This window comes from Notamacropus eugenii, chromosome 3, assembly GCF_028372415.1.
Source record: "Notamacropus eugenii isolate mMacEug1 chromosome 3, mMacEug1.pri_v2, whole genome shotgun sequence".
NCBI classification, from domain to species: Eukaryota; Metazoa; Chordata; class Mammalia; order Diprotodontia; family Macropodidae; genus Notamacropus; species Notamacropus eugenii.
The window spans coordinates 82,415,703-82,427,424 of record NC_092874.1 but is presented as its reverse complement, the minus strand read 5'-3'; the positions used below and the strand labels follow the sequence as shown (position 1 = coordinate 82,427,424).

Sequence of the window (11,722 nt, the reverse complement as noted above, 5' to 3'; positions counted from 1 at the left end):
CTTACTATATGCTAAACCATGTGCTAAGTATTTTATACAAAAATTATTTCATTTAATCCTCCCAATGACCCTGTTCTATTATCTTCATTTCAAAGTTGAGATAGTGCTATTATTATCTTTATTTTACAGTTGAGGAAACTGAAGTAAATAAGAGGTAAGTGACCTGCCCATGGTCACACAGTAGGGACATATTTGAGGCCAGACTTGAACTCTTCCTGACCCTAGGTCCAGTGGTCTGTTCCTTGCACTACCACTTGTTGCTAGAGAGTTGGCATTTATGCTTGGGGCCCTGAGAGTTGTTACAGAGAAGAACTTTAATATGAGTACACATGGAGTGATTTTATTCAGTGAGTGGTGTGGAAATGAAACAGGAGAGAATTTTGTGAGTACTAGAGTGAAAGACGAGCTGATATATCTTGGCTTGTGCACTGAGCCCTACTTAGAAAAGAGCTATATGGAGTCTGAGTGTTCCCCCATGCAGCATATCTGATTTGTGCATAGATTCAGAACCACAATTGAGCTTTCAAGTCCAAGTACCTTTATTTTACAGAGGAGAGAATTGGGGTCCAAAGAGTTTATGGGACTTGCTTAAGGTTAGCTTAAGTTAATTGTTATTTCTGTACCTTTCCTAGTCTGTTTGGAAAGAGGTTGTCCAAGGTGTGGACAGGATGCCCACTTGACACAGGTGGGCATGCCGAATGTGTGACTGTGAATAATAATAGTTCCCTGACAATGGTTTACTGGTCTTCCTCACCTGTACCCCCATGTGCATATCTTGTTTCCCGCCAACTTTCGAACTAGTCAACGTCAAGGCTGATCATCCATGGCCTATGACAATAGACCCTTCATCCCTCTCCTTTTCTTGGGATGGAGCTGTGTGTGTGGGTTCAGACATGTGATTTCACTCATGTGGGGAGTTCTCCTCCATTGATGCATCTTGGCAACTCATCATTACTTACAGTCTTAGAGGTACCAGGGACATGGAAAAGTTAAGTGACTTTCTTTTTGTAGCATATCTAGTAATTGAGAGAGGCAACACTAGAAACCAAGCCCACTATTCACTGGGTCACACTCCTCCTAACCATTCTCTTTTAGGTAGAAATTAGTTTGTTTATGCAAAGTTGTAGAGAACTTGGGGTGAATGCTTCCCTAGAGAGCAAATAATTTATCATTTGTCATGAACTGGTGATGTAAGGAAGTACCCTGACTTTCTCAATAAAGTGAGGAGACACATTTTTGAGGTGAAAGGAGGAGGCAGTTGGTGGTAGGAGGGCTAGTCATGTACCAGGTCTCATTTTGAGGAAAACATGGTTGTTAGTTGTTCAGTTGTGTCTGGTTCTTTGTGACCCCATTTGGGGTTTTCTTGGCAAACGTACTGGAGCGGTTGGTCATTTCCTTCTCCAGTTCATTTTGCAGATAAGAAAACTGAGACAAAGAGGTTTAAATGTTTTGCCCAGGTCACACAGCTAGTAAGTATCTGAGGCCAGATTTAAAGAATCTGGAAGATGAGTCGCAAGACTTTCTGATAACAGGCCCTGTGCTCTCTCCACTAGGCTACCTAGCTGCCCTGTTTGAGTCAGACCTAGGGACTTCTTAGTTGTGCTGATCTAGCTAGATTGTCAACCGTCCTAGGATAATGAATCCAGAGTTGGAAAGGAGCTTGGATGCCATTCAGTTCAAGCCCCTCATTTTACTGATGAGGAAACTGAGACTCCAGGGAAGTTTAGCACCTTGTCCAAAAAACTAAGATGGGATTTGAATTCAGATCCTCCAAATCTAGAGGGAGTGCTCCTTCCCCTGTATCATGCTCCTTCCTACTTGAAGATTCCTGGATTCTGTGATTCATCAGATCTGTCTCTGTCAGTTCAATTTATTTTATGTTCCTTTCTTTGTAGTTTGGCTGAGTTCCCTTAGGAAACTCTGGCATCTATCTTGGTTAAGCAGAGAGGCGTAAGGGCAATATCTACGTTTAGACTAAGACTGGGTGCTGCTAGTGGAGAATCTGGAACTCTTCCAGGCAGGTGAGGACTGGTGGCAACAGGTGAAGAAGAGAAGGTTTTCTCCCCCTCAAAGTCTGCAGTGTGGCATGGTTATGGAGGGAACACATCGTGGGATGGAAGAACTTTTAATTTTTTTTGGGGGGAGATATTCTCTATAACCCAAACATACATCTTGGCTTGTGTTTCAGTGGTAAGCTGCAAACTGACAGGTTGTAAGTGAGGTTAAGACTGGTGGAGTACACAATTTCATATACAGCCTGAGAAGAATACATCAATTCTGGGAAATCTGGTTTTGTCATGGAACAAAAATAACTAACATCTGTGTGGTGCTTTACTTTCCAAGGTGCTGCATAACATCTGTATAGTGTTTTTCAGAACACTTTATCATAAGGATCAAATGAGATAACATATAATACTGTGTGAGGAAGAGAGGGGATTATTCTCATTTTACAGATGATGAAATCAAGGCTCCAAGAGATTAAATCACTTGTTTAAGGGTCTGTGACTAGTGAGTAGCTGAACCAGGGTTAGATTCCATGACTTGTGACCTTTTGTCCCATAAACTATTCATGAAATGCTGTTGGTGAAAGTGGCAAGGGGGAATGTCAAGCAGTTGTGAGACCAGAATCCAATGGGAAACATTCAAATGAATGGGTGCTTTTTATAGATAAAGGTCATGGTGTCCTAGATGTAGAGAAGTAAGGGACTTTGGAGGTGACCAAGTCCAACTTCACTATTTTGAGAGTGAGGAAACAAAGTCTGAAAGGTGAGTTGACTTGGCTCAAATCAGACAGCTAGTAAGTGGTGGAGGTAAGATTTGACCTTGGGGCTTCTGACCTGGCCACCATTCCCTTGGGGTTTGAGGAATCTTGGTGAATCCTGAAGCTACAGAGCTCAGATTTTAGGAACTGCTAGAACATAGCTAAGATGAAGAAGGCCCAGCAAAGCAGGAGAGAACAATTTTACTTGGGATTTTTATTCACTTAACAGAAACATTCACTTATCAGGTTATCACTGAAGTGCAATTTACAGAACTTAGCGGCAAATTCACATGTGTAAATTCAGATTTCTTTGTGTTTTTTGTTTTGTTTTTTTTACAAATATTACAAATGTACACCCATTGGTACAGTATTGCCATTCAGCCATGCTTTTATGTACATACCTTTGTTTAAGAATTACTGTTGGGTAAGGTCCTTTTGCTTCAGAAAATGTTGAATGCTTACAGTTCACTGTTGGGGTGAGGTTGCCTGGGTTTGGGGTGGCTGCTTATTCTAAGGAATGTTAGAGATCTAGTGCCTATGTAAGATGAGGTGAGGGAATTGGCATTGTCATCAAGTCTTTTTATTAAAGGATCATTCAGTACCCCACACTTAAAAATTAGGAGATGCCTTAAGATATTATATTTGACACCCAGTCTCATGCCTGCAGTCTACATTTCCTTGCAAAGATCCCATTGCAAACAAGAGTCTTTTGATCAGTCAGAACCAGTTAACCCCAACTTTTCAGGCTAGCTAGGTAGACAGGACCAGGGGCAGAATTCTTTTTACTCCTGAATTAATAAACACTTGTGAGTGCACATGTTATAGGAAAAAAAAGAAGAGTTCATGGTTGGGGGGAGGGAAAGAAAGAAGAAGAATAAAGAATTGAAAGGGCACATTGATATGGTACTTTACAGTTTAAATGATCTTGTTTGATCCTCACAACAACCCTGTGAGGTAGGTAGTACACTTTTATTGTCTTATTTTACAGATGAGTAAACTAAGCATCCGAGAGGTTCAGATCACACATCTAATAAATTAGGAGAGCTGGGACTAAAAACTCCTGTCTTTAGACTCCAGATCCAGTGTTCTTTCCATTAAGTTGTGTCATGGACCAAAAGGAAAAAGAAACAAAAAGAGAAAAGATGCAAGTGGTGGCAGTACTAGAAAGTTAACAATTACCCAGAGGCCTCTAGGGGGTCTCTGTTCCTAATGTAGTTTTTCCTATATAGTGTCATGCTCCTGTCTTGGGGATTCCTTGAAGAAATGTGTTGACAGATAGATTATCCTGAGCATTAAGCTGGGATGTAGACATTGAATCCTACTGGAGAAACAAGGTAGAGAACTCACCAAAGGTGCATAAAGTGAACCCAAAGGAATTGGTCACAGCAATTGGATGACTCCCTCCGCTCCCTCCTTCCCCCACCCCAAAGACTTTTTCCCAACTTCTCATTAGTTTTGGTTGGAAAGTATTATATTTGTATTTTGGGCAGTTCAGATAGAATGTGTCATTGGCAAGGTTTCTTTGAGGGGAATCTCTATTACCCTAAATTAAAAACATCTAATTTTATTTATTACAATAAAATTCAAACAACTTTAATTTTTTCTTAGAAAACAAATACTATAGACACAGCTTGAAATTTGTAATCTAAAAATAGGAGCTCATCAAAATACTGTAACTATTCTATTCTGGGCATCAGTATACTATGTCTTTACTCCATATGGCTCTCCAGACATGGTAAATGCTATATATATAATATATATATTTTTAAAAAGCATTTAAATTTATTGATAAGAACATTTCCTCATAAAAAGCAAATTATACAGGGAGAAAACCATGAGCTATGTGTTTGGAAAGTAACTCAGCTTGACATTTTGGGGGAACAAGGGGACACTCATCACAAACCAGCAGCAGCATGATATATATATGTATATATACAGATTTGACAAGAAGCACTACAGTCCAAAAGGAAACAGAAGTTTGAGATCTTGAAATCCTTTTGATGGGAAAAAGGGAAAACTGAAACTCAAAGACTTGATAATATACACTGGCCATGAAGAATGATTCTGGGGGTGGACAACCAAAGCTGAGATGAGGGGTGCCATTTTGTCAGTTTAATGGTTTACAGGTGATCCATCTGGTTTTGTGACTTTTGGACTTGGCAAGGAACAGCATGTGAGGGATGTTTTTCTTGGTGACAAGAAAGCAGTACATGTTATGGAGTGGAAGATGTCAATATACTATGGAGACTTCAGCAACAGGTCACATAGTTCAGAGGAGGAATGCGTCTACCCTAGAAACCAAGACCTTTATTTTCTATGTTTCTCAAAAACACATAACTTGGAGCCATTGTCATGGCATCCTTGGCATAAAGAGATATGTGATTAGGTGGCGATTTCAGGTGACAAAGAAAGGCAGTCTGGGTAATGTGAACCTTTTGGCTTTATTGGTCCCCTCTGAACCTCTTGTTTTGTTTATCTTTCTATTATGGGGAGATCAATTATTCAAAATCTGATGGAATTAATTTTGCCTTCTCATTCTCAGAGCTACCTGCTCTTTTCCTTAAAGCTGCAAATTTGGGGGGTGGGGAGAAAGGCCAGAGTGAGGGGAACTGTCCTTAGTGATGATCTAGGCTACCTGAATTTACCACCTAATTATCAATCCTTCATATCCTTTTGTGCCATATAGACCTTGTCTTGTACTGGCCTGAAGTCTCTAAGCTACTTAGAATCATGGACTCTTAGACCTTGAAGGGACCTCAGAGATCATCTAGCCCAATTTCTTATTTTGCAGATGAAAAAATTGAAGCTCAGAGAGATGAAGTCACTTCATCAAGATCACATAGTGAGTTAGTGGTACATATAGGACTTTGGAGACAAATAAAGAGTCATAGGCAATTGCCTATGACCCCCGGGATACAATGATCTAACCCTGTGACCCTGAGTCTATGGGACATGAGTGCCTTTAGACACAACTCAAATCTAAACTTCTCCATGAAGCCTTCCCATCCAGAAGGGATCATTCCCTCATCTGAATTCCATTTGCATGCTACCCTTCTCTTATTGCATTGCTAAATTTTATCATGTATTATAGTTATTTGCATATGCATTTTATCTTTCCTACTAGACTATAAGCTACCTGAAGGCAAAGACCATTTTTTACTCATTTTTGTAGCCCCTCAATGCCTAGTGCCTGGCAAAGACTAGGTTCTTCATAAATATTGATTAAATGAATGGATATAGCTGAATGTCTAGCCTCTCAGGAAAACATTGGGACACAGGGATAGGGTGGTTTCTTGTTGGGTTTGGGGTCATTCTGTATGATGAGGCAATTATTGTAGTATGTCACTCCAGTTTTGGTTACTCTTCCCATTCCCCATTTTTCCCTATCTTGAGGCTTATCCTAATCCCCCAGGTAAGTATTATCCTTAATTCCCATTACTTTGTTTTACTTTGTATGTATTTTATGTTCACTTCTCTCTCTCTCTTTTTCACATGTTCTCTCTCAAACAATGTGTCTTGAAGATAGAGACCATTTCACTTTTGGTTTTGCATTTCCAGCAACCATCACTGGGCTTGGTATATAGGAGGTACTTAGTATAAATGATGGTTGATTGAATGAACTGGGGTCCAGGGTCAACCAAGCAGAAAACTGTGAAATGGGCAGTTTCTTGTGAAACTGCCATCTTTGGACTTTCCCCATCTCTCCTTTCAGTGTCTATCCTTTCTTGCAGTATTTCCTGCCCTTATGTTGCCCACGGGACTGAAGGGATCTCAGAGATCATCTGGTTTCTCACTTTATAGATTCCAGGCAACTGATACCCAGAGAAGGGAAATTTCTTGTCCAAAGTCACAGAGGTGAATTAATAGCAGAGCTGAGGCATTTTAGCCATAGACTAAGCCTTAGGTGGCAGTAATATAAGCAGCAGCCCATAGCCCAGTGACCCATGTCCCTACCAGGCACAGAGCCTCCCTACCAAATTGTTCTATCTTGAAATGCCCTAAAAAGTTATGCTCCAAAAGACAATATCCCAGGTCCTCAGTTTTTTCTGAACCTTCCTTCAATACTTAAAATTTGCCCATCTTTTTTCTAGTTCTCTCAGATCCCAGCTCTGCCTTTTATAAAGGTAACAGACAGTATTCTGATAAACTAATCACAGTGAGGGTGTTAATAGGTATTAGATTAATATGTTACTTCTTTCAGGGGGATCTTTATTTTAGTGCAGATCTCATGAAGATGCATCCATCTAATGAAGTGACTCTCTAAAGGCAGAATTTCAGGCATCTGTGCAGGCCAAATAGAGGTGAAGTTGTATGCTAAATTTACCTTTACAAGCCACTTAAAATCATCATGAAAGAGGGTCCATGGAGAGCTTGTGCACTGTAATACGGAAATCTGCTTTTGGTCTTATGTATCTCCAACCTTATAGAGGTGGTACTAGCTAGAAAGAGGATTTCTTCTCTACTTTTGGCTTATTTGGAAAGTTGGTGGAAGGTTGGGGTTGTTGGTGGTACCTGAGTTCATTTTAACCTGGGGTTAGTTGGGTACCTCTTTTTTTAACTGACTATTACCCCAGAATCCTAGGTAGGAATCACACCCAGCATCATATCCTGGGGATGAAATGGAACATGGCATCATTCGGTGGCACTGTTACATATGCCAGACAGGAGTCTTGGCATTCACAACCATGGAAGGGTGTTGGCAATGAGAAGCTATGGTTTCCAAAGCTGTATTTTTGTGCCTCATTCAAATACAGTAGGCTTTGCTTGTATGTCTTTCTGGGACCTAAAAGAGAAAACTGATCAGCACAATCCCTTTGTTTATTTAGCTCCCTTGTCCTGCCCTGGCCTTCTCCACTTGTTTCAATCTGGTTGAATAGCAAAGGAGTCTAATGATTTACACAGTTAGTAGAAATTGGTCTTGCTCTGGGGGTTTCCTCACCCAGGTGCCCAGACCTGCTTTCTGAAATGCTTTAAACAGCTGCTGTTTAACAGACTGGTAAGTCTGGGCCACCAGCTTGGCCTCGCAGTACACTGATGGCGCATCTCCATGGCTTGGTATCCGTGTGCTCAGCTGTGAAACAGAAATCAGAGAGAACAAACAAATAAGCCAACAACAGAATGGAGCTGGGGTAGGGGTGTGGGGCTCTTAACAGCTGAGTAATCTTCCCTATGAATTTCATAAGCAACAAACTAAAGGGGATCTCTGGGTGTTTGCCCTTTTGGAAAAAAAAAACATTGTAAAATATTAAAAAGATAACTGTACAAGAGAGCTTTGCCTGGCAGACACCTTTTTGGCAAGCCCACTGCTTCAAGGAGTCTTTGTTCACACAGACGTTAGTGTGATGAAAGGCTAAAACAAATGGCTTTCCTGCTACAGTGGTAGGTTTTTGATGATGGGAATGAGGTAGAGATGGATGGAAAAAAAAGAAAAGGTGGGAAGGATTTTTTTAAAAAATAGAGCCTTAAAAATAAAATAAGAGTTCCCTATTAATCAAGTGACATAAGGAATTTAGATAGTTTGGAATAGGATTTTTCCTTCTTTGAGTTTCATGGTATAATGGCCAGCATTATGAAATCAGCACAGGACGTGAATTCAAACATCAGGGCTTCATGCCAGCATCCAGTGCTGAGAGGCTGGAGGCATGGAGGGGGAGGGAAAGGAAGGAATGGGGAGGGCCTTGGGTTAGTTCTGGGCAAATGCTCATTAGAAAGTCAAGCCGCGGTATCTGCCAGAAACAATCTTTGGAGACAGAGACATGCATTCACAGTCCAATATCACCCCAAGCATGTGCAGGAGAAGAAAGCATCTTTTGTTTTAGGAGGACAAAATCAATGACTTCTTCTGACCTACCAAAGTCTTAACTTAGTCGATCCAACAGTACATCTTTGACATTATATGAAAGGAAAAAAAAAATCCAACCCCAGAATGCCCTCGAAGCAGATATATGTTAATAGTTTCAAACAACCTAAATCTCATAACTTACAGGGAAAACCTAGACCTCTGGTGTCAAGTTCTGATCTGGATGTTTGTAGTACTCTTTGCTCCCTCTCTATATAAATCTACAAGCAGTCCTATCATGGATCCTTGGGTTTGAAGTCTCTGATTCAGTCCCATCCCCTTATTTTAAAAGATGAAGATGAGACCCAGAACTGAAATGATTGTGTATGTGATAGAGTTGGGAGTGGGATTCAGGCTTGCCAACTAAAATTCCAATGTTCTGTCCCTTATACCATATCTTCTCAGGATGGAATATGGGCCCTTAGAGGTAACATTATTTTGTAAGTGACCAAAGGAATATGCATTTAATCTATTTTTGTCCCTAATTTCTTTTATCAAAATGTTTATGAATAAGTGGTTCTGATATGGCTTTGAAAATAATCCCTATATAATTTATCCTAATAATGATAACTGACCAAGGAAAAGGCTATTGAAAAAAATCTGTTACAAAAATGGTTGATATGAAAAAGAGTTTGGTTTTTGAAGGTGCCACCTGCTGGGTTCTGGGTCTAATGAACTTCGTTTTCTGCTGAGTTTGAAGTATTGCTTTTTTTTCTCTTTTTCTAGTAGCAGGTGCCCACGTAGTAGGTCAGAATAAGGAGAGTCCTTGAGGTCTCTGTTATCTGATGTCTAAGCTACTCTTACCCCCATCCGTCTTGTAGAATCTATAACGGGAAGGATCTTAAAGTTCATAGCAGACTCTCACCTTGGCTGTTCTAGAGCAGAGGCCTGTGCAGGCCACCTGTAGTCCAAAGAACTCCTCAGCATAAGCCACATTGAAACATAGTTCCTATCTGATTTTAATGTGTTGATTTATTAATTAAAAATATGTCAAGATGTGGTTTTCAAGTTAGTAAATGGCCCATAGGGATCCTTATGGATGGTTTGATGGTTCCCATTTCTATTTGAGTTGAAGACTAGGGGATCTGTCCATCAGCACATATTCTTTCTCCAACACACTGATTAAAGGGCTTTGAAAAGAGAAAGAGGAGATAGCTGTTATCCTTAAACATGCTGTCTGGGAAGTGAGGAGGTGTCTTCCACCTAGACTTCTGGACATGGGAGTGCTAAAGCAGCTATCTTGTTTTCTACCACTCTGGTCTGTGGGTAGCAAGTATGGCAGACAGTTCAGTCTGGTTGTTGGATGAAATATAAAAGGGCAGTTTGAGGATTTCTCAAGGAAATTGATGGTTGTTTATGTGCTTGGAACCCCTAGTTATATGGTCTTAAGGCTCTAAAATGGAGCATCCCCTTCCTGGGGCATAATACACAATTTTGAAGCATGGGGAAGAAGGGGGATTTATATTGGTTTAGGCCATTGGGGAGAAAAGAAATGAAAACCAGAGTCGATCACATAGAGCAGTGTCTTTCACTGTCAACTAAGCAGGAATATTGGGATTAGCCTGTGGCATATGTTGCTGGGCCTCAAGGTACCAAGTATGCCAACACAAAGGCAAATGCAAGGCCTACCTTTCCATAAAGTTTTGCCCATCGGGCAGAGAGCACATGTTTGCAGAGCCTGGATGAGTTTCCACAATTTCTTTTTCCTGTGGTGGCATTAATAACTTCTAGGTCTGCATTACCCATAATCCAGTTCACGCTGAATTGGGGAGATTTTCCTGGCTGGCGCAGCTCGGCATTACTCACTCCTGCCAAAAGAGAATAAGGCATCAAAACATATCCCTGGCCTGAAAAAGGGCTCCTAAGAATATAACAAGAAGGAAATAATAAATGTGAGGTGGTCTGGTATATTGGGGGTGGAATGGTACAGTAGGACAACTAGATGGCTTAATGGATAGAGTGTGCTAGGCCTGAAATCAGAAGACTTGAGTTCAAATGTGGCTTTTGATACTAGCTGAATGACCCTGGGCAAGTCACTTAAATTGTTTGCCTTAATCTACCGTAGAAGAAAATGGCAAACCACAAAAACCTCATAGACAGTGTGGCCCACAAGGTCACAAATATGATTGAAGGGGACTGAATAACAAACACAACAGTGGTACATTGCAAAGATCCCTGACTCTAGATTCAAAGGATCTGAGTTCCAATCCTGCTTTTGAGAATTATCTATGCCACAAATCACTCAGTTTCTGCATTTGTAAAATGAAGGGATGGAATTAGATGCCCTCTGTGTTAATTTACAGTTCTAGACTTATGACCTTAAAATCTTGAAATAACATACAGTCTTTAATCCTCATATTTACAACTTGTTACGTGATTAGATCATTGCTTTACTAGTTAAGACAGGAAAACGATCTCCTACACAACAAATATTTATTAAATGAGTATAATACGTAGTGCCCTGGGAGTACTAAGGCATGGAATGGAGAGAAGTCCAGGCATACAAGGAGACTTGAATTCAGCTGGGGAGGGAGAAGGGTGGGCATCATGTAAACCCATAAGTCTATTTTAATAATTGGAGAGGGAGTTGGATAGGAACACTAAAATTTAAGAGGATCAGAAAAGACTTCCTATAGAGATAGCAGATGAGCTATATTTTGAAGTAAATTAGAGATTTTCAGAGGCAGAGGTGGAGAGAAGATGCATTCTAGGTATGGGGCCCAGCCTGTCCAAGGGCATGAAGGCTGGAGATGGAAATACAAAGTTTGGGGAATGGTGCAGGGGCAGTTTGACTTAGACAAAGAGTACTTGGAAGGAGATAATGTAAAATAGGTCTGGGAAAGTAGATTGGAGCCAACCTGTGAGGGACTTTAAGTGCCAAGGTAAGTTTGTATTTTATCCTGGAGGACATTAGGAAGGTATGGATAGCAACACCAGAAAGTATCAATATTTATTAAAATTATTATATCATATTTAGACTACACCCATATTAATTTTATCTTAAATGTAAAATGATTATATCATGTAGTCTCATATGTTATATATCAAGGAGTTATAATGTGCTTGGCATGTGGAATTTAATAATGCTTATTAATTTTTGTTAATATGTATGCTCCCTCCAC

General features: G+C 40.3%; 1 protein-coding gene across 2 annotated transcripts in view; it reads right to left on the bottom strand.

Moving 5' to 3' along the window:
* Window positions 1–2,908: 2,908 nt before the first annotated feature.
* The window catches only part of ADARB2 (adenosine deaminase RNA specific B2 (inactive)), a 652,784-nt gene continuing 643,970 nt past the window's right edge, over window positions 2,909–11,722 (bottom strand). Inside the window, exons 8-9 of one of the 2 annotated variants that reach the window (XM_072652050.1) lie at window positions 10,230–10,408; window positions 2,909–7,832 (exon numbers count right to left, since the gene is read on the bottom strand). In XM_072652050.1, the coding sequence (XP_072508151.1) occupies window positions 7,656–7,832; window positions 10,230–10,408 (356 nt within the window). In that variant the 3' untranslated portion in view covers window positions 2,909–7,655. The remainder of the gene's footprint in view (window positions 7,833–10,229; window positions 10,409–11,722) is intronic. The other variant, XM_072652049.1, reaches the window with a different exon arrangement.